This window comes from Camponotus vicinus, unplaced genomic scaffold (genome assembly GCF_025532165.1).
Source record: "Camponotus vicinus isolate PSW18456_S1 unplaced genomic scaffold, iyCamVici1.0 SCAF_11, whole genome shotgun sequence".
Taxonomy (NCBI): domain Eukaryota; kingdom Metazoa; phylum Arthropoda; class Insecta; order Hymenoptera; family Formicidae; genus Camponotus; species Camponotus vicinus.
The window spans coordinates 2810810-2833884 of NW_028141947.1; the positions used below are offsets into that span (position 1 = coordinate 2810810).

General features: G+C 32.9%; 3 protein-coding genes and 1 pseudogene across 5 annotated transcripts; 1 reads left to right on the plus strand and 3 right to left on the minus strand.

Annotated features, from left to right (window-relative positions):
- Positions 1–4533: 4533 nt before the first annotated feature.
- On the minus strand, positions 4534–6054 carry LOC145961999 (uncharacterized). The gene is made up of 3 exons (XM_083082712.1): positions 5929–6054; positions 5216–5378; positions 4534–5123 (listed from the first exon to the last, which is right to left on the minus strand). Exons 1-3 carry the CDS (start codon positions 6010–6012, stop codon positions 4981–4983), a joined length of 390 nt encoding a protein of 129 aa, XP_082938838.1. The 5' UTR covers positions 6013–6054; the 3' UTR covers positions 4534–4980.
- Positions 6055–10722: 4668 nt separating this feature from the next.
- On the minus strand, positions 10723–13116 carry LOC145961692 (uncharacterized; annotated as a pseudogene). Its single transcript, XR_014435687.1, has 7 exons — positions 12606–13116; positions 12479–12517; positions 12252–12396; positions 11912–12076; positions 11555–11807; positions 11051–11224; positions 10723–10753 (listed from the first exon to the last, which is right to left on the minus strand). The product of XR_014435687.1 is annotated as an uncharacterized LOC145961692 (transcript).
- Positions 13066–15605, minus strand: LOC145961690 (uncharacterized). The gene is made up of 2 exons (XM_083082136.1): positions 13376–15605; positions 13066–13169 (listed from the first exon to the last, which is right to left on the minus strand). Exon 1 carries the CDS (start codon positions 15486–15488, stop codon positions 13383–13385), a length of 2106 nt encoding a protein of 701 aa, XP_082938262.1. The 5' UTR covers positions 15489–15605; the 3' UTR covers positions 13066–13169; positions 13376–13382.
- Positions 15606–15964: 359 nt separating this feature from the next.
- LOC145961842 (uncharacterized) lies at positions 15965–22234 on the plus strand. 2 transcript variants are annotated; one of them, XM_083082323.1, is made up of 7 exons: positions 15965–16137; positions 16923–17496; positions 17605–17643; positions 17726–17870; positions 18924–19088; positions 21037–21289; positions 21632–22234. In XM_083082323.1, exons 2-6 carry the CDS (start codon positions 17258–17260, stop codon positions 21259–21261), a joined length of 813 nt encoding a protein of 270 aa, XP_082938449.1. In that variant the 5' UTR covers positions 15965–16137; positions 16923–17257; the 3' UTR covers positions 21262–21289; positions 21632–22234. The 2 variants fall into 2 exon arrangements, with proteins under 2 accessions (XP_082938449.1, XP_082938448.1); XM_083082322.1 differs by having other exon boundaries at positions 21620–21733.
- The last annotated feature ends 841 nt before the right edge of the window (positions 22235–23075 follow it).

Sequence of the window (23075 nt, forward strand, 5' to 3'; positions counted from 1 at the left end):
ACATCTTCGTGTACAGAGTTTACTCAGACTTTTCAAACGTTTACGTTTACGCTATAACGTACAAACGTCTTTTAAACGCTGCAGTGTTGCAACTTTGTTCTACAAACTCTTTACTAATCGTTTTTAAACTCTCGACGAACTTCCACAAACGTTCATGTAAACGCCAAACAAACGTCTCATTTTTGCCAGGGTAGCCTTAAATGAACTGACAATACCCGGTAAGCAAAATGCGCGCAATTTGCCAGCAGATTGGCGACAGATTTCCACAAAAGTTGCTAGCAGATTGGCATCCGTTATGTCCGCAATAGGCTCACGATTTGCTAGCAAAACCTGCTCACAGAATCTGACAGCAGATTATTAGCAAAAACCAAGCAGGATCTGCTAACATCACTTGATTTCAAATTGTCGGCAGAAACCGAGCAGGATCTGCGCGCGCGTAATCTGACGGCAGATTGGCAGCAGATCCCGAGCAGAATCTGCAGCTTCTGGTCATTCATATAAATAAGTAATATAAATATAATAAAATTAATTACTACAGATGTTAAATAAGACTATTATCGGCGAGTTATCGGTTAATTACAATTTTCTTCTAATACAACATATAATATGTAATATGTTATATCGTAGCTATATCTCACATAATAAAGGACTCAATTTAATTAAATTAATAATAAAGTAAAAGGTGAAAATAATTAAATTTAACTTATAAAACTTGAGATATAATTTATTTAGAATTAAATTCTTCCTTTATGCTTCAAATAGGCAGTAAATGAATAATTATCCATTTATCCTATTGATTCCAATCAGTTTAATATTCTGAATCTTATCTGCTTGTATCACATATCAGAAATTAAAGTGATAGAAATAGTTATTATATTTTTGATCTTTTATTAATAATAGCGACTTTATATATATTTCTGACAGAAATTTGATTGCGAGAAAATACATCACATAGCGGTAAGCGAAGGAACTATCGAATCAAATGCAGATTGCCAATTTGCCATCAGATCACGCATGCAAACCCTGTTCCACTTCTGCTGTCAATCTGCAGTCAAATTGCGCGCACGCAGATTATGCTTGATTTTTGCCGACAATCTGATATCAAGTCATGTTAGCAGATTCTGCTTGGTTTCTGCCATCAATCTGCGTCAGATTCTGTGAGCAGACTCTGTTCGATTTTTGACATTAATTTGTCAACTTAATTGGTAATAACAGCTTCAGTACCAAATTTGTAGCCGTTTTGCTAACATTAGTTGATAGCAGACACTTGGCATGATATGCTTTCTACAGACTTTGCTATCTGGGTACATAAATAGATGCTTCTGCTACTGTTTTATTCAATTTTATTGTTGCAATTCTGCGCACATCTGTTTATACGTAAAATCTTGATTCGAGATCGAAATGATATCAATATGATACTTTCGATTCAATGTTGAAATAACTCATCGATTCGATATCAATTTGACGTTGATTTGACAAGTCATGTTTTACTGATCGAGTGATTCTTACGATTAGGGCCTGAGCAGAATGGCTGCCTCATAATTTTAAGACTATGTTTTATGCCTTAGGTCTTTGTCTTAGGTAACGCACAATACTGTGTGTCATGTCTCGAGTCTTATGTATACGCGAACGTTTGTAAGAAATAAACGTTCGCGTATACATAAGACTCGAGACATAACACACAGTATTGTGCGTTACCTAACACAAAGACTTAAGGCATAAAACATAGTCTTAAAATTATAAGGCAGCCATTCTGCTCAGGCCCTTAGTTCTCATGCAAATTAACACAAAAGCAATGTCGCAGGTTTTACGTATTTTTATTTTGTATCACTTTTAAAACTTTTTTGTATCAATATAAAAAATATCTAGACCCATGTATTTATTAGCTCGTTTTTATTTCAAGACTGTCTAAAATAATGTCTTAGAGATAATGCTAATATCTCTGTGATTTTAGGCTAATCAACGCACAATAGAGAAAATATTAGAAATATAAGAATTAAAATATATTAAACATTAAGAATAAGAAAAAAAGGAAAGAAAAAAAGATCTTTCTTTTTTCTATTTCTAATATTAATTCTTCTATTCCTAATATTTTTTCTATGGCGTTTTGGACTGTATTAAGACACAACATATTAGACTACTTAAAATGATTTTAAATATAAAATCGACCTATATGAATATCGGCCTTAAATAAATCCCCAGACAGCACGGAGACATCTTATAATAGCTCTTTATGAATTACATAAATTTTTATGAGTTCCTCAATTTTTTTCAAAAAGTGATGCTAAGGTGCTCGGATTGTGATCTTATGCGCCACCTAAATGGATACTTTGTGAGCTGGTCATAATGAGTTCTTTAAGATTCTTTAAGAATAGTATTATGAACTTTTATTCTGAGGACGAGATCGTAGAAAAGTTAGTTGTGCACATTACTGCAAATTGTAAAAATTTCGGTAATTAAGAAAATTTGTGCAATTTATAATAGGTTTTTAATTATTTTCTAAATATTTCTATAATTATTTTAAATTATTTTAAATTATTTTAAATTATTTTATATTCAGTTTGTCAGAAATTAAACTGATAAATAGTTATATCAGGAAGAGGATGCGATTCACACACAATTATGCTGCGTAGCACATGTATGTGGTTCTCTCTGCTTGTATGCGTGTGAGCAGTGTGTCCTCTTTCTGGCATTACTGCTCATAAAAGGAAAAAATATACTTTAAACCTTATGTGTTAATTACTAGTTCTTTATATACATTTCATGATAAATATTGAATACGAGTGAAATTAGGAGTGACTCGCCGCGTAGCGGCAAGCAAAGAAATAGGTGCCACATTTCTGATATCAAAATGATATTTTTCTGACCACTGTATGAATGTTATAACAGGTTCATATATGGGAACTCATAATTAGCTGCTTATGATTTAGTGTTCAAGAGCTTAAAAAAGTAATATTTTTAGATCACATCTTGAATTCATTTAATGCAAATCATAAAGAGGTCAAAAAAATGAGCTCTTTATGAACATATTATGAAAAGTCTGCTGTCTGGGTCGATATTGCGGTTGATGACATATCGATTCTACAGAGTTATGTTGCCCATCCTAACCTCGATACACTGTGCACTGTGGCGGCATATGTGGTAGTTCGCTAAGTATCATCTATATTTTAATTATTCTCACTTGTCTTGACATTGGATTTATCTTGCTTGTTATTTATCATCTTACAATGGACAACGAAGATAATAAACGAGTAAGAATAATATAATATAATTCATTCTTTTGTACTCGCATAAAAGTACATACGGTGTCAGACAGTGTTTCAAATTGAGTCCTCATAATTCCTGTAACACTCTTATTATTCTACAAAAATTAAAAATCTTACTCTTCATTATGTTTATTTAAGCAAGGGATTTAATGTTAATCAGCGTATATGTTCCAGCGTGTATATTCCAAGTTGTATAAGGTTAGGATCAACAAAGTACCCAGTGAGAAATAAGAAGTCGAAATGATATCGAAATGATATTGAAATTTATTCATCGATAAGAGGTAGAAATCCAATATCGATTCGAGATTTAAACGGGCTTAGTTTCGAGAAATTTTCGACATCAAAATCAACTCGATTTTAAGCAATTTTTGACATCGAAAGCAGCTAAATTTCGATTAATTTTTGACATCAAAACTTATGCTCAATTTCTCACATATCACAGTGCAAGTGCTTATTGGTACATGAGCCTTTCGATTAAAGATTAATAGAATCTGAAATCTTATTTTTGAATCATACGAAAAATTTTTGTATACAAAAGTGACACTGCGCAGTTCCTGATTAATGTATATTTTTCAAAACAATACACCAATCAGGAATAGTACACTTTCGCATACAAAAAATTTTATGATTTTGAAAATAAGGCTCCTGCAATATTTCCAAAAATCCATTAATTTTTTAATTATTATGTAAGACACTCATTGCATATTCTTATCTTTTACCAATATAACTAAACACGATCATAAGAAAATCGCTTCAATGTTTATTTCAGATGGAATAAAAAGGCAGATAACTAAATTATGGACAAGTAATTAAATTATAGAAAATAGTAGTCATTTTTGCATTTTTTATATTTTCCCTTAAAAACAAATATTTTATAAAATAGCTCTTCTCTTAAAATTGAAAAATTAAACATAATAATTTGCTTTGTCTAACATCATAACATAACTAAGAAATATTGCAAAAACTTAAATTATAAAAAATACTAGTCATTCTTGCATTTTTATATTTTCTCTCAAAAGCAAACATTTTATAAAATATCCAGGTAGCAGAGTGACGTCAAATGACATCTTAATAACGTTTTAATGATGTCATTGTACGTCATTAAAACGTCTGGAGACGTCATTTTGCTACCTGGGTAGCTCTTTAAATTAAAAAAACTAAACATAATAATTTGTTTTGTCCAATATCATAACATAATTAAGAAATATTACACAAATTTCACAACTTTTTGTGTATAGTACATATGAACTCAATCTCATATGATTAGCTAAAGTGATATATGAGAATAACAATAATAATATAATAAGTAATAATAGCATGTTCTAACATATATATAATATGTAATAACATGTTGTTAATAAAATGCTTTAAGAATATTTATAACAATCAATCACCCAGATAAGCCCTGTATCACTGGAATTACATAAGATAGATAACTAAAATAACATTCAAATACGTTCCCTGACATTATATTAGGGATCAAAACGGTAAGAATTAGAGACCATTCTCTTGCAGATTCCGTAATGACACAAGCTAAACATTATATCAAACGCTTGATTGATGCTCGTTTAAATAAATTAAGTAATTCGATATTCATAGGCTTGGAATCGCTTAAGAAGTGTTGCGTATAAGATTGAGTTTATATGTACCATACGCTTTGAAAAAAAAAGATAAAAATTAGCCTTATGTTTATTAACTTTATTCTACTTCTCTCTTAATGATTTGGAGACATGTTTTTACTCCTTTTTCCAAAAGAATCATCCTCCTGCTTTCTCCATGAAGTATTGGTCAGCCATGTTGCAGCACTTTTCTCTGCCGCAGATATATCACAAATCTCAAATTTGGTTAAAAGGGCTCCTAAAAAACAAGAAAATACAACTGAAATTAAAAATAGTACAAAAAACGAGTTAAGATACAGAGTTTTACAGATTATTTGATAATGATTTTACTTTGAACAAGATCCCACAGTTTCAAAATATCAAAACGCCTCTTATTCCCGTGACCGTGCAGACTGAATTTTGATGCCAGAGTATTAGTCACTAGTTTCGCCAATATCTTTCTGACTGAATTTTCCACGCTCTTCTTATCTATATTCTTACTAATATAGGAACACTAAAATTATGTAAAAAAATTGATTTACAAAAACATTAAAAACAAAAAACGTGGTGAAAATTCCTTCAGAATTTTTTCAAATATCCTAATTAAATAGTACAGTTCAACATTGAGCAATCTTTTTTTAATAATGTATAGGATATAGATATAAATATATACAGAAAATCACACTCTAAGGGAAGCTTTTGATAGCAAGTTTATGCCACAAACTACTACACAAATACTTAAAATTTTGATCAAATAAATACTTATTAAATATTTTTCAAGATAAATAAAATGTTTTAGCAGAAAAGGATTATTTATTGATTATACGATTTATTGATTATTGATTAACGCGGACATTGGCCGCGTTCAGCAAAACAAATTTTAGTAATTGCTTGATAGCAATCAAACTAATTGATTCTTACTTTTTACCAACAAATCAACATCAAGTCTTAATAAAATGACAACTCAACATCAGTTGTTCTGCTGAACGTGGTCATTTCTCTACAAAGCAGCCATATTTTGCTTAAGAATACATCAATACTACATGAAGAAAAATTGTACTCACTGCCCCAGTTAGATTACTATCATTAGCTAGGAATTTCTCCATGCTATTCAATTCTTCAAGTGTGCTAATAGGCAATGGAGGCATATCATAAGGATGCTTTATTACTTTGTTTCCTGGAATAATGAAATGGCACAGATTCTCCTGGTTCATAATAGATATATCAAGTTTACTGCTCATTCTTCTGATCTCTTTCTTGCAGTTCATCATGATTTTTTGTAATGAGGTTATTTCTAGAAGTGATAGACGATAGAAATTAATTGTAAAAAAATAGAAAAAAAAGTCGGACAATTTAATAGATCACATGAAAAAATCCACCTTTGCACGAAATAGATTGTACTGAGCTATCTGTAATAGAATTTCCTTTCGACGAAGAATATTCTGTACCTGTAGAGTCTAAAAATAAAACAATTATGATATTAACAAGCTGATAGAAATAATACACTCTTGTCTATAAAAATAATGGTTTTAGAAAAAGACAGTAAATAAAAGAACTTACTAAAACTAAGAGAACGACGATGATTGTCTTTATTTTGTACAAGATTGGATTTTCGTACAGATGCAGAGGATTTGCTCGACAGAGTATCAGGCGAGTCAGGACATCGTATAGTAGTATCTATAGAACTTGATGAATGTTCGTCCATGCTAATTTGTTTGACCGATGTATTAATACAGCTTGTATTAATACAAGAGCTTAATTCATTTGTCATTATAGAAGAACTCTTGTTTGGAAATCTTTTCTTATTCTGTGATGTTAGCTTGTAAACTTTGTTCTTTTCTTCTTCTTGCAAACTTTGGTGTGAACTTGAACAAAGTGTTACATTATGTAAGGCAGACTCATTTTGCTTATTGTTTGGTTCAGAATACTCTCTCTGATTTTCTTTATCTTTATTGTATGAGGAACAATTCTTTTTATCTCCAATTGTTTTCTTTTTTTCAGATGTCTGCTCTTTTAGACTTTTCAATTTTTGAAGAAGTTCAGAATTTTTATCATATAAACCTGAATCAGAGGCTGTCTTAATAGAGATTTTATTTTGTTTACACTTGGATTCACGAACAGAGGATGTGTCTTTTTCACGATTCTCTTGCAAAACAATGTTTTGTATTATTTTAGGGTGTTGCTTAGATATTAAATATTTTGAAGAATTTTGTGATTCTTTACATGGTGAGCCAACATAGTCATCAAATAATAGCACCTGAGGAGGTGGAGGTATCTTCTTTTCAAGCTTATGTCTCATCCTTTTGTTTTTCCTCTTGTCATCTGAGTTTGAGTCTGATTGTGAGCCTGAGTCCGACGAGTGTAGTAGTATTGCTGCCCTTCTCTTTTTCCTCTTTCCTTGCTCAAATTCCATTTCTGTTTCATAGTTTGAATCTTTAACGTATTCTTTGCATACCTGACAGGCTTTCAAGTAGGTGTCTATAACAAGTTTAATAATTAAAAAGACTTGTAAAAACAAGCCTAAAGGATTGATGAATGCTAGAGAGGCATGCACGAATGTATAAAAATGTAATTCCGTAAGATAGAATTAGCAATTATACAAAACACAACATTAGACATTTTAGCAGTTTTACGCATTACAAATAATTTTAATCAAGATAATTTCGACATTTTATTTATCAGAGCTGACAAGGAAACTAACCATAATATCCCTTAATATAAATGGGAAATTCTTTCCAATCATTTTTTGAGCTTTTCTCTTTACGTGCTAAAAGTCCTGTATTTGCAGTTTTGGGAGGCCATTTTATTATTCCATTCATATTTTCTTCACAACATTTCAGCCATTTGCTCAAACCAACATCATACAGTATATCATTACTGTTATTATCGCCATCATCATCATTATTGTTAGAAAATTTAAACACAACAAACTATAAAGAGAAGAAAAACATTATACAAAGTAAAGATAACATTTGTAAAAAATGGGAGCATATAATAAAAATCCACTACGTCCATCTGAATAATTAGAAAAATATGTAAATAAAATTGCACAGATTTATATACATTTAATTTAATAAGATTATTTTAGTTGCTTTCCAATTAGGAAATTGTAAATATCGAAATAAGTAATGTAAATTAAATTGTATTTAGCAAAGATTATCAATTAAAATAAGGATTATCATAAAGATAAGGAAAAGAAAAAAAATAGAGGCATAGAAAGAAGACATGTGTATGTGCGTTTGCGTGTATGTGAATAAAACTTATCTATATACAAGAGAAAGAAGTAGAACGTAGAAAGAAAGTAGAAGAAAGAATTACTAATAAAAGAAAGGACTAGAATGCAATAGAGGAATACATACATAAGATTCTCTATATGGAATTAGCCAACACTTAACTTTTATATCACTTATAGGAAAAATTTTTCTTTGCTCATTCTTATGAGATACTTTAAATATTGCCAGAACAGATGAGGAAATAGGATACTGATAAAAATCTTCAGCTCTGAGAAATGCATTACCAATCAGAAACACTCGATCCTCTCTTTGTACTATATTTATAATTGTAATAATTTCTCCAGTATTAATCCTAACACATGAATCCTTTCTGTTCAACTGAAGCACAACATTGTTAATGATAATTCGTCGATACTGTTGGCCATCCAGAACTTCATTAGCATAAAAATGTCGCATTGAAAGCGCAATTTGATTGTTCTTTATATCTAAAATAATATCAATATTTTCACTACTCTCTAGATCGCGAAATGCAGCTTGTTGTAATGGTTTATAGCCAGATTTAAGAGATGCTTTGAGATTCTTTAACTTATTTTCAAACACAAAAACACTAAAACTTTCAAGATCTCCATTAAGATAACATTCTTGAGCTAAATGACATAAATTGTGAACATTGTAAACAATAAATTTCTGGCCATAAATTTTAGCAGAGTGAGATATAAATATATTTAAAAATTTTTCAGCATAATGGCAGAAAGTCTGCACAAGAGATGGACTTGAAAGAATAAAAATAGCACAATGAAGCAACAAGAAATGCTTATAAATATTCTCATTTAAATGATCTTTCAACACTACTATTCCATCATAAAGTAATAATCTCCTAAATTCTGTGGCTTTATAATAATGTAATTCATTAAAATTTCTAGGCTTTCGATTAAAATCCTGTGGACAAGTAGTCTTTCCTACTAGCAACTCAGCAGATATTTTTGACACAGTGCTTGCGTGTAATTTCCATGGCCCATTCCACTTTTGCCAGACCAATAGTAATCTTCTGAATACACCTAGATAGACCAAATGCATTCCATCAAGTGGAAATTGCGATACCATACCGATTCCAAGTTCTTCAAGTGGAGAATTATGTCGATGATGATTTGGCTGGTTCCGATTGGCAAATGATTCATCTGTTCTAATAGGATCATTAAGATTGGGATATGTCATTCTGTTATCTACCCATTCACCTTCTACTGTACACTTTTCACAGGCAAAATATGCACCATGTTCTACAATCCCTTTCATCAATGAGCGAGCAGGAGCATCACAGATGAAGTTTTTAATGCAAAATTCAAATCTCTGACCATTAAACATATATCCATTCTCTTGCAAGTTATGAACTTCCTTAACAAAGTAGTACAAAAATTGATGAAGATCAGGCACAATTGCACTTCGAAATAATGTCAATGAAATGACAAAGAGCTGATTTTTAACACCAACAAGTCTACCAAGAAGAGGCCAGAAGTGTTCTCGGGAACTTTTAAAAAGAGGTAACTCATCTGAATTGACATCAATGACAATTCTCTTATGAAGTTTTAGATAATTCTTAAGATTCATGGAATTTAAATTTGCAGTAATACTTTTATACCAAAGTTAACCTCCATTAATTTGTATTATTTGAATGTTTGAAGGAGTGTCAAGCAAAGTCTTATATGACAAAGGAATGTCAGGAAACAAAGATTTCAATTTAACTAACAACAAGTCAAGTCCCAGATAGCAAAATGCTAGCAATATGCGCGCAGATTGGCAGCAAATTTGATCAGAAACCCAAACCAAAACCATAGCCATCTGTGTCCGCTATAAGCTCGTATTCTGTCGACAGAATCTGCTGACAAGCAATGTGAGCAGACTGGCAGCAGAAATCGCGCAGAATCTGCGCACATAACCTGGTAGCAGATTGACGGCAGAAATGCGACAGAATCTGCTGAAAAGCAATGTGAGCAGATTGGCACCAAAAACCGCGCAGAGTCTGCGCACATATTTGACAGCAGATTGACGGCAGAAACCGAGTAGAGCCTGCGCACATAACTTGGTAACAGATTGACGGCAGAAACCGAGCAGATCCTGCGCACAGAACTTGGCAACAGATTGACAGCAGAAATCGAGCAGATTCTATACATAACCAGCTCTTTAAATAGACGTGCATTTAAATTTTAAATGTGAATAATATAGGTATTTTCAACTGAACTGATTACTACAGTTAAAAGTTTAATTCTTTCCTTCTAATGTGGAATAAAAAAGATAATTCATGAGTTTATCTTTTTTATTCCACATTAGAATAAGGAAAAAAATAAACTTTGAACTCGTGCAGTCAGTTCAGCTGAAAAAAACAGATTCATTATCAAAACGTGACTTTATTGTGAAGTATGGGAATGCAAATATAATTATTAAAATATAATAAGAAAACAGTATTTTATTTACACACACACACACTCACATACACATAATATACAATAATATATAAGATATATATTTTACACATTCGCACATATATCACATTTAATCATATATAATAGATGTGTTTCTTCATCCCGATGTCATCTTCAGAAACGAAGAATAATGCTATTCTTTTCCACACCCACTTCCTTGTCCTTCGATGCAAGTTTACCTAAACATAAAATCACAACATAAAATAGGCGCAAGGACATACCTTTCAATTAAAATGGCGCTGAAAAGTGCCGATTTTTTATTACGTATAAAAGATACGTTTCAACGTTTTATCATTAAAAATAGCACTGAAAAGTGCTGATTCATCTGTCTGAAACAGACAGAGATCAAGATATCGATTGTGTAACTTTTTCTAAAGTGAAAACGTGAAAAGAGAAAAAAGAAAAATTTCCGCCACTCACGCATTGATTTTAAAATGAAATCAATGTGTGAGTGGAAGAAATTTTTCACTTTTTACGTTTTCACGTTAGAAAAAGTCACACAATCGATATCCAAACCACAGGTCTCTCTCCTTCTCCTCTTCCCCACACCCTCCTTTCCCTCATCCTGTCTTTTCGCTCTTCTTTCTTCATTTCTTCTTTGTCACCCATTGGTCCTTTGCCACGTTCTTCATATTATCCTGTAAATAAATCTGCAAAAAAAACTTACAAGTTAATTTTAAAAAAGAGATGAAAGCTATTAAGATAAAAATATCAATGTCTCAAGTGTATTTAAATTTGGATGCTGATCATTTTTTATGTTTAATATGAATATTTCTTAATTTTTAACAAATGTATACATATATATTTTGATTCATATTCTAATTCATATTCTAATACATTTTTAATTCTAATATTTCTACTTGCAACATAAAATATGTATTCACATGATGTGTGCATACATATATTAAATTTAAAGTAGAAATATTAGAATTCAAAGGTAAAAGCAATACGAATGTCCAGTCGTAAATCGAGATGTTTACCTTATGCAAATAATAAGTTATTCATCATCTACTTCTTCAGGATCTTCTTCTCCTCCTCTCTCTTCTTCTCTGCCTCTCTCTTCTTCTTCCTCCCAAAAATCCCGGTTAACTCTTGGTGCTCCGACTCTCCGTGCACGTGGACCACGCATCCTACTGCGATATCTTTCCTTCGCAACGCGCAGAGTGTCCCGCATCTGCGTCTGAAATTCTGCTCGCGTTGGTCTTTGGAAATGTCGATTCCTGCAAATAGCCTCTGAAAAAAGGAACATTATATATATATATATATATATATATTTACATATGTATATATAAAATATAATATTAATATCTTTTAAGTAAAAGCGGAAAATTTTGTACCATAAATGGCCATGATGAAACGAGAGCGTTGTATAAAGGTCGCTGTCCTTCTTCTCGGCCCCATCAAGTGAAAGATCGCGTCAATTGGTCTGCAAAGCCTTCCTTAAAACATAGATTTACGGCTTCCTTTAAGTGAAAGCCGCCGATATATTGGAAGTAATTAACCTGAAAAGATATATTAATTGAAAAAAATATAAAATATAATAAAATATATATATATATATATATATATAAGTATATGTGTAATAAATCAATACTTATATATATTAAAGAAGTTAAAATGTTCTCTTTCCTCCACCTCCTCTCTCTCTCTCTCACACACATACAAACGAACACTTACAACATCGGAATATCCATTGTCATCAATATTTTGAAATGCGTCCATTTGGTCCAACGTTGAAATTGGAAGTATAGCTGGCTTCTGTGCAATGGAATTGCGATTTTGAACGCATTTCAAAATTTTCTCCAGGAGGCCATTCATTCTTCTGGAAATGAAAGGATTAATCAATAATTTTGAAAGAAAAAAAAGGACTTTTAATATTTAAATACAATACATTTCATAGTTACTTCAATTCTGACTCCACGCGATTCATTTGTTCTTCTTTCCTGTAATTATATATAAACATTTTCAAGTACATTTTTTTCACACTCATATTTTTTTATTTACTTTACAAATAAGTAAAAATGAGGGTACCTCTTCTCGTTAAATTGTTTTTGGTATGGGATTCCCTGTGAATGATAGCCAACATATTCATCACGGGGATGGTGACGTGATGAATCTTGCTGCTGCCTGGACCAGGTTTCTGCAGATGTCTGAAACTCGGATAAGGTATTATTAATATAATGCGATTTATCAGAACCCCCCCACCTGTGACAAGTGTAAATCTGTTTGTGCATTGTGTGTGTGTTGCTGTATGGTAGATGTCTGTGCATGTGTATTTTCGTATGTCCGTGTTTCTGGTGTGTATCTTGTGTGAATTGAAATGTTTGAGTGTTTGTATGTTTGTGTTTGTCCATTGTGGTGTATATTGTTGTTCTGTATATTGTTGTGTATGTGGTTGTGTCAAGTATGTATTAATAATAGAAGTTATAGGACTCTGATTTACTTCCCTATTGATCGGCGATATCTTTGTTGATTACATCTGGTCCTGTGATGGTAGCTTCTGCTGTGCTTCTCCTCCGCTTCCTTGGACTTTCATCCAAAGACGTTTGATACCGCACAGGTTTAGCAACCACACACTTTGATCCATCCATATCGCTGTAAGTATATAAAAACACATAATATATATATAAATTTTTTGTACATTAAAAATATGTCTGTTTTTTTCATTTCTACAACATGCATATATACATTATTAATAATATGCAACTTATATATTTAATAATTTGCTAGAAATGTTTGATACATTATAAGAATAATGTATGATATATGAATAAGGTATGATAAAAGAATACATCACACACTTTCTATCTATTCCGTGTGTATCATAGCTGCGACGATGTATTTCGATGATTCCATCTCGTCTTCATCACTGTCACTGTCATCCAGTGATCTATTTTCCCATAAAGGCATTCTATAGCATTTTGCGTTCACTTCATTATAATTAATTGTAATACACTCTCTGCTAATGTTGCCACATTTATATATCTGAAAGGCTGAGGACTCCATGCCAATGTTATAAAAATTATCTACTTCTAAAAATCGTTTAACAATCAAATTATATGAATTATTATTTTCAACAATATTTATGACGATACAGATTGATCCGTCTAGCAAAATGCAGCAATTATCTCGCAAGTCAGTACTTAAATATATTCCATTAAATTGTATTTTAGTATAATGAGGATTATTTTTATCAGTATTATATGACATTGATACGCGAATGGATGACTCAATATTGAGATTTTGACATAGCCCGTGTTGTCGTATTTCCATCATTCTATTGAAAAATTGTTGAAGAGGTTGATTTGGTTTCCTGCAATACTTTCTAAAAATCGACATATTACTTTCGTATGGAAAAGCAGAAAATGAATCTAAATTACCAAGACGTTTAACATCATCGGTGAGATGAAGAAGACCATGAACATTGTAGCTATTGAAATTTGGACCATAAAGAGAATTACAACGAAGTACAAATTTGTGCAACGCGAGTTCTGCAAATTTTAATTGTTTTCTCGAGGGACACTTTGAAACTAAGACTCTTATAGCACCATGTAAGAGTAAAAAGTGCTTGTACAAATGTTCGTTCAATATACTATACATCACAACTGGCCCTATATAAAGAAGAAATTGGCGAAATTCTGTCGCTTTGTACTTAGAATATACATCTAAAGATCTAGGACGTCTTGCAAATTCCGTAGGACAATATTTTTTAAAAATATTTAAACGATCACTAATTCTAGAAATATCTCTTCCCGAAAGCTTTGATATTCGTGAATATTTACCTTGTATCCACGCAGATAACAATTTTTTCATAACACCTAAGCATACAAGATGCATATATTCAAAAGGGACTTGAGAAATCATTCCTATTGGTAGTAATGATAATGGACTTGTGCCCTCTTTGTGATGATCTTCATCTATACATAAAACATATTCTTCATCAGTGCGAAGAGGATGATTCATACCGTTGAAGACATAGTGACCATCGCTTAGTATACCAGAAACTTTACACTTTGAACAGGGATAACGAGACATATGACCACGATGATTTAAAATAAAAGCACGAGCTGGTGCATCAGCTATAAAACATCTTAATTTTATTGGTATTTTGCTGCCACGAAAATTTATACCTCCATTAGCCATAATTGCTCTAACATCGACAACAAATTTTTCAAAGAAAATGTTAGGATCATGTGGCTTTTGTGGACCTTTATAAATTCCTACAACTATTGATTTAATATTTTTCACATTCGACACTTTACATTGAATCGGCCAGAGATGAATACTACTTGATTTGTCCAACGAACATCCATCTGTACTAAAATCGAGTTCTAATTCTCTAACAACAGCTATAAATGAAGCATTCAAAAGACTTTCAATAATTTCTGTTTCAAGATTGAAATGAATGTATTGCCCTGGTTCAACATTACATATAATAACACGTTGTCGTGGTGTATTTAGAAGAGATCTAACATCTGTGGGTAAATTATTAGAGAAACAAGTATGTTTCTTCAGAACTGACAAGATACTGTTACCTTGCGAATGCGTTATATTATTTTCAACAAAACAAGATGCTAAATGTTCACGAAAAGATGGTTCTTCAGAAGTAGAAAATGGAGATGTTTGAGAATCATGTGAAATGGAAGAAGAACAAGATGCCGTATCATCCTCATTGACATTTATGCAAATGTCTCTATTATTCTGTAAAGTATCAAGATTAGAAGAACTACATTCTACAACCGATGAAGTAGAAATATTTTGCAATGAGGAATTATTCAATTGTGCAACGTTACACGTGTGAGAATTTTTCAAGCGCAAGTTCTCTCTTACTTGACTCATAACCCTACTTCGTTGTCTTATGGACAATTTATGCAGTGATTTTCGCGAAGTAGATAATTTAATCTGAGGTTTCATATTTATATATACGTATCTTTTTTCTGTTACAGGAAACTGCAGGCACAAGAAAAACGTGATATCTTCGCAGTACAAATCACAAATTCGTCGAGTTTAACTCACTGTCTTAACAGTTTAACTCGGAATAACCGGTATTAGATGTTACGTGTAACCGTAGCATACCGCGAAACTCAAGGTTTGTTCGCGTCACATGCCCCAACATGCTCCTACTCGCTCCAACGCACTTCAATTGGTTGGCGTCATCGGAATGAGTAAATCAAAGTGCGTTGGAGTGAGTAGGAGCATATTGGGGCATGCGACGCGAACAAACCTTCAATATCCAATCACGAGTTTCTTCAATATGGCTCCATCAATCTGAGATCTCCTTTTTGGCGCCTAACCGATAATACCGCAACCACGTGCGTAAACGACGAAATAGGCTAAATTACAGTAGCGGTTAGGTGCCAAAAGAGAAATCTCAGATTGGTAGAGCCATATTGAAGAAACTCATGATTGGATATTGAGTTTCGCGGTATGCTACGGCTATACGTAACACCTAATACCGGTCATTCCGAGTTCAACTATTAAGACAGTGAGTTGGACTCGACGAATTTGCGAATTGTTCTGCGAAGAAACCATATTTTTTCCGTATCTGCAACAGGAAAAACACGTAAATATGAAACTTATTCTTATTTTAAATTATTATCCACTTATTTATAAATAATTATCCATGCTGAAGTCGCATTATAGTTTATATATAATAGACAACGAAATAAAGAGTTTTAGGATTTAAGAAGAAAGATAATTCTTGAAAAATATATTAGTTTTGTTAGATATTCACGCAGCTATAATAGTAATGAAAATCTATAACACACATATAGATTTTCATATAACTGGCAATTTTTAGAACCCTGCCTCATTGTTGTCACACATTGAAATAAAAATTTTGCATTATATGCAGGGTGTTTCATCTGTTGCAGAATATAGTTACTCGAGTAATATCAATAGCTTCAATTATATTTAGCTGCTAACGATTTTTTTAAAGATATATAAAAAATTTTAAAAATTGCAACAATTCTCAGACTTTCAAGTATATACAAATGTATATGTGTCAGTGTAAGAGAGATGAGAGAGATCATCATTTTCAATTCAATGAAGTGAATGCAAAATGCTTTTGTGGAAAAATATAGATCACTTGATAATGGAATCATCGAAATACATTGTCGCAGTTATATATGATACGCACACAGATAATAGATAGAAAGTGTGCTACGTATTCTTTTATCACACCATTATATTTTTATAATGTATCTAAATTTCTAGCAAATTATTAATATATATGTTGCACATTATAAATAATGTATATATATATGCATATTGTAGAAATGACAAAAAGAGACATATTTGTGATGTACAAAAAATTTATATATATTATGTGTTTTTATATACTTACAGCGATATGGATCGGCCAAAGCGCGTGGTTCCTAAACCTGTGCGGTACCAAACAACATCGTCTGATGAAAGTCCAAGAAAGCAAAGGAGGACCACAGCAGAAGCTACCATCACAGGACCAGATGTAATCAACGAAGATATCGCCGACATCAACAGGGAATTAAATAATCAGAGTCCTACAAATTCTATTACTAATACATGCTTGACACAACCACATACACAACAATATACAGAACAACAATATACATCACAATGCACGAACACAAACATACAAACACACTCAAACATTTCAATTCACACAAGATACACACCAGAAACACGGGCATACGAAAATACACATGCACAGACATCTACCATACAGCAACACACACACAATGCACAAACAGATTTACACTTGTCACAGGTGGGGGGGTTCTGATAAATCGCATTATATTAATAATACCTTATCCGAGTTTCAGACATCTGCAGAAACCTGGTCCAGGCAGCAGCAAGATTCATCACGTCACCATCCCCGTGATGAATATGTTGGCTATCATTCACAGGGAATCCCATACCAAAAACAATTTAACGAGAAGAGGTACCCTCATTTTTACTTATTTGTACAGTATTTTACTTATTTGTAAAGTAAATAAAAAAATATGAGTGTGAAAAAAATGTACTTGAAAATGTTTATATATAATTACAGGAAAGAAGAACAAATGAATCGCGTGGAGTCAGAATTGAAGTAACTATGAAATGTATTGTATTTAAATATTAAAAGTCCTTTTTTTTCTTTCAAAATTATTGATTAATCTTTTCATTTCCAGAAGAATGAATGGCCTCCTGGAGAAAATTTTGAAATGCGTTCAAAATCGCAATTCCATTGCACAGAAGCCAGCTATACTTCCAATTTCAACGTTGGACCAAATGGACGCATTTCAAAATATTGATGACAATGGATATTCCGATGTTGTAAGTGTTTGTTTGTATGTGTGTGAGAGAGAGAGAGGAGGTGGAGGAAAGAGAACATTTTAACTTCTTTAATATACAGGGTGACCCATTTTAACTTAGGCAGCCAAATAACTCGAAAAATAAGCAAGATAGAGAAAAATGTTTTAGACAAAAGTTGTATGGTTTCGAGGGGGCCATAAGATGGTATCATTGGTTTGACCTTGAAGAGTCATTTGAAGGTCACGTGAAGGTCACTTCAATTTTTTTAAATGGAACATCCTATATATTTTTATACATTCTTGTAGCTCATCTCGAGAGCTTTCCAAAACACTATAATTAAGTACATTTTCGTTAAGTACTTTTTGAGTTATGAGGCTTGAAATAATTTCTTAATTTTACATAAACCGTAAAATATCTTGTAAAATATTCATTTTTCGATTACCTTACCTTAATAGTTTTATGTACAAAATAATGAGAGGAATCAATTGGTGTAAAGAAAACACATAGTTGTTTCGAAGAAAAAATATGTAATTTGCAATTAACAATTCCATATTTTTTCTTAAAAACAACTATGTGTTTTCTTTACACCAATTGATTCCTCTCATTATTTTGTACGTAAAAGTATTAAGGTAAGATAATCGAAAAATGAATATTTTACAAGATATTTTACGGTTTATGTAAAATTAATAAATTATTTCAAGCATCATAACTCAAAAAGTACTTAACGGAAAGGTACTTAATTATAGTGTTTTGGAAAGCTCTCGAAATAAGCTACAAGAATGTACAAAAATATATAGGGTATTCCATTTAAAAAAATTGAAGTGACCTTCACGTGACCTTCAAATGACTCTTCAAGGTCAAACCAATGATACCATCTTATGGCCCCCTCGAAACCATACAACTTTTGTCTAAAACATTTTTCTCTATCTTGCTTATTTTTCGAGTTATTTGGCTGCCTAAGTTAAAATGGGTCACCCTGTATATAAGTATTGATTTATTACACATATACTTATATATATATATATATATATATTATTATATTTTATATTTTTTTCAATTAATATATCTTTTCAGGTTAATTACTTCCAATATATCGGCGGCTTTCACTTAAAGGAAGCCGTAAATCTATGTTTTAAAGAAGGCTTTGCAGACCAATTGACGCGATCTTTCACTTGGTGGGGCCGAGAAGAAGGACAGCGACCTTTATACAACGCTCTCGTTTCATCATGGCCATTTATGGTACAAAATTTTCCGCTTTTACTTAAAAGATATTAATATTATATTTTATATACAGGGTGACCCATTTTAACTTAGGCAGCCAAATAACTCGAAAAATAAGCAAGATAGAGAAAAATGTTTTAGACAAAAGTTGTATGGTTTTGAGGGGGCCATAAGATGGTATCATTGGTTTGACCTTGAAGAGTCATTTGAAGGTCACGTGAAGGTCACTTCAATTTTTTTAAATGGAACATCCTATATATTTTTGTACATTCTTGTAGCTCATCTCGAGAGCTTTCTAAAACACTATAATTAAGTACATTTTCGTTAAGTACTTTTTGAGTTATGAGGCTTGAAATAATTTCTTAATTTTACATAAACCGTAAAATATCTTGTAAAATATTCATTTTTCGATTACCTTACCTTAATAGTTTTATGTACAAAATAATGAGAGGAATCAATTGGTGTAAAGAAAACACATAGTTGTTTCGAAGAAAAAATATGGAATTTGCAATTAACAATTCCATATTTTTTCTTAAAAACAACTATGTGTTTTCTTTACACCAATTGATTCCTCTCATTATTTTGTACATAAAAGTATTAAGGTAAGATAATCGAAAAATGAATATTTTACAAGATATTTTACGGTTTATGTAAAATTAAGAAATTATTTCAAGCATCATAACTCAAAAAGTACTTAACGGAAAGGTACTTAATTATAGTGTTTTGGAAAGCTCTCGAAATAAGCTACAAGAATGTACAAAAATATATAGGGTATTCCATTTAAAAAAATTGAAGTGACCTTCACGTGACCTTCAAATGACTCTTCAAGGTCAAACCAATGATACCGTCTTATGGCCCCCTCGAAACCATACAACTTTTGTCTAAAACATTTTTCTCTATCTTGCTTATTTTTCGAGTTATTTGGCTGCCTAAGTTAAAATGGGTCACCCTGTATACATATGTAAATATATATATACAGTGATGGGAAAAAGTTCTGGAACTGTTAAATAACTTTTGAACGGTTCAAGATAAAGGGCTAAAATTTATATGAGTTCAATGGGACTATAATATCGATCGTTTAACGACAAAACCCCTCATCCAGCCCCCAATGGGGGGCAGGGGGCGACGGGGGGGCGAATCTTTGTAATGGCACGGGGGGTCGAGTGACGGCTCATTTGAAAGGGTTTTTCAAGACGAATACAACGGATTTTGGAAAAGTTCGCTACGATTTTTTTTCGCGGACTTATGATGATTTAAAAGTAGTCAGTTTGAGCACTTAATACATTAAACACAACACATACACAGAAGCACACAGATCAGAGGGGGTTTGGAGTCAATAAATACCATGGAAATGACGAGCTATGGGGTCCCTGTCTATGCTGTGACACACACGCACACACACACACACACACACGCACGTGAGAGGCTAGGGGATTACTCACGTTAAACCAACATCCCGAAGGGATCAGTTTCCTGCTACGTCCACGTCGTTGATCCTGGGTGACGCCGAGAGCAGGACACACACACAGTCACACACACACACACACACACACACACACACACAGTCACACACACACGCGCGCGCGTCTGAGACAATTTTGAATCGATAAAAATTCCATGGAAATTTTTATCCCGTCCGTTCGTGGGGTGTCGCAACCGACTACTTTTAAATCATCATAAGTCCGCGAAAAAAAATCGTAGCGAACTTTTCCAAAATCCGTTGTATTCGTCTTGAAAAACCCTTTCAAATGAGCCGTCACTCGACCCCCCGTGCCATTACACAAATTCGCCCCCCCGTCGCCCCCTGCCCCCCATTGGGGCTGGATGAGGGGTTTTGTCGTTAAACGATCGATATTATAGTCCCATTGAACTCATAAATTTTAGCCCTTTATCTTGAACCGTTCAAAAGTTACTTAACCGTTCCGGAACTTTTTCCCATCACTGTATATAATGTTCCTTTTTTCAGAGGCTATTTGCAGGAATCGACATTTCCAAAGACCAACGCGAGCAGAATTTCAGACGCAGATGCGGGACACTCTGCGCGTTGCGAAGGAAAGATATCGCAGTAGGATGCGTGGTCCACGTGCACGGAGAGTCGGAGCACCAAGAGTTAACCGGGATTTTTGGGAGGAAGAAGAAGAGAGAGGCAGAGAAGAAGAGAGAGGAGGAGAAGAAGATCCTGAAGAAGTAGATGATGAATAACTTATTATTTGCATAAGGTAAACATCTCGATTTACGACTGGACATTCGTATTGCTTTTACCTTTGAATTCTAATATTTCTACTTTAAATTTAATATATGTATGCACACATCATGTGAATACATATTTTATGTTGCAAGTAGAAATATTAGAATTAAAAATGTATTAGAATATGAATTAGAATATGAATCAAAATATATATGTATACATTTGTTAAAAATTAAGAAATATTCATATTAAACATAAAAAATGATCAGCATCCAAATTTAAATACACTTGAGACATTGATATTTTTATCTTAATAGCTTTCATCTCTTTTTTAAAATTAACTTGTAAGTTTTTTTTGCAGATTTATTTACAGGATAATATGAAGAACGTGGCAAAGGACCAATGGGTGACAAAGAAGAAATGAAGAAAGAAGAGCGAAAAGACAGGATGAGGGAAAGGAGGGTGTGGGGAAGAGGAGAAGGAAAGAGACCTGTGGTTTGGATATCGATTGTGTGACTTTTTCTAACGTGAAAACGTAAAAAGTGAAAAATTTCTTCCAATCACACATTGATTTCATTTTAAAATCAATGCGTGAGTGGCGGAAATTTTTCTTTTTTCTCTTTTCACGTTTTCACTTTAGAAAAAGTTACACAATCGATATCTTGGTCTCTGTCTGTTTCAGACAGATGAATCAGCACTTTTCAGTGCTATTTTTAATGATAAAACGTTGAAACGTATCTTTTATACGTAATAAAAAATCGGCACTTTTCAGCGCCATTTTAATTGAAAGGTATGTCCTTGCGCCTATTTTATGTTGTGATTTTATGTTTAGGTAAACTTGCATCGAAGGACAAGGAAGTGGGTGTGGAAAAGAATAGCATTATTCTTCGTTTCTGAAGATGACGTCAGGGTGAAGAAACAAATCTATTATATATGATTAAATGTGATATATGTGCGAATGTGTAAAATATATATCTTATATATTATTGTATATTATGTGTGTGTGAGTGTGTGTGTGTGTGTGTATAAATAAAATACTGTTTTCTTATTATATTTTAATAATTATATTTGCATTCTCATACTTCAAAAAATAAAAAGTCACGTTTCGATAATGAATCTGTTCTTTTCAGCTGAACTAGCTGCACGAGTTTGGAGTTTATTTCTGTCCTTATTCTAATGTGGAATAAAAAAGAAATTGTCATGAATTCTTTTTTACTCCATATTAGAAAGAAAGAGATAACCTTTTAACTAATATAGTAGTCAGTTCAATTAAAAGACCTATTATTCAGATTTAAAATTTAAATGCGCGTCTATTCAACCGCTGGTTATGTACAGAGTCTGCTCGATTTCTGCTATCAATCTGTTGCCAAGTTATGTGCGCAGGATCTGCTCGGTTTCTGCCGTCAATTTGCTGTCAGATATGTGCGCAGACTCTGGGCGGTTTTTGCTGCCAGTCTGCTCACATAGCCTGTCAGCAGGCTCTGTCGCATTTCTGCCGTCAGTCTGCTATTGGGTTATGTGTGCAGGCTCTGCGCGAGTTCTGCTGTCAGTCTGCTGTCATGTAGGTGCAGACTCTGCGCGATTTCTGCTGTCAGTCTGCTCACATAGCCTGTCAGCAGGCTCTGTCGCATTTCTGCTGTCAATCTGCTATCAGGTTTTGTGCGCAGGCTCTGCGCGATTTCTGCTGCCAGTCTGCTGTCAGGTATGTGCAGACTCTGCGCGGTTTTTGCTGCCAGTCTGCTCACATTGCCTAACAGCAAGCTCTGTCGCATTTCTGACACCAATTTGACAACCGCGTTTAATAGAGCAACTTCTGT

What these genes read in the sequence shown, in the direction of transcription:
- LOC145961999 (XM_083082712.1), bottom strand. Translation starts at nt 6,012, where the DNA reads ATGCCTCCATTGCCTATTAGCACACTTGAAGAATTGAATAGCATGGAG. An exon ending in ATAGTAATCTAACTGGGGCA is followed by an intron (nt 5,379 to 5,928) that starts GTGAGTACAATT and finishes ACATAATTTTAG; the next exon opens with TGTTCCTATATTAGTAAGAA. An exon ending in ACTGTGGGATCTTGTTCAAA is followed by an intron (nt 5,124 to 5,215) that starts GTAAAATCATTA and finishes CTTGTTTTTTAG; the next exon opens with GAGCCCTTTTAACCAAATTT.
- LOC145961690 (XM_083082136.1), bottom strand. Translation starts at nt 15,488, where the DNA reads ATGAAACCTCAGATTAAATTATCTACTTCGCGAAAATCACTGCATAAA.
- LOC145961842 (XM_083082323.1), top strand. Translation starts at nt 17,258, where the DNA reads ATGCACAGACATCTACCATACAGCAACACACACACAATGCACAAACAG. An exon ending in AAACAATTTAACGAGAAGAG is followed by an intron (nt 17,497 to 17,604) that starts GTACCCTCATTT and finishes ATATAATTACAG; the next exon opens with GAAAGAAGAACAAATGAATC. An exon ending in TTTCATCATGGCCATTTATG is followed by an intron (nt 19,089 to 21,036) that starts GTACAAAATTTT and finishes TCCTTTTTTCAG; the next exon opens with AGGCTATTTGCAGGAATCGA.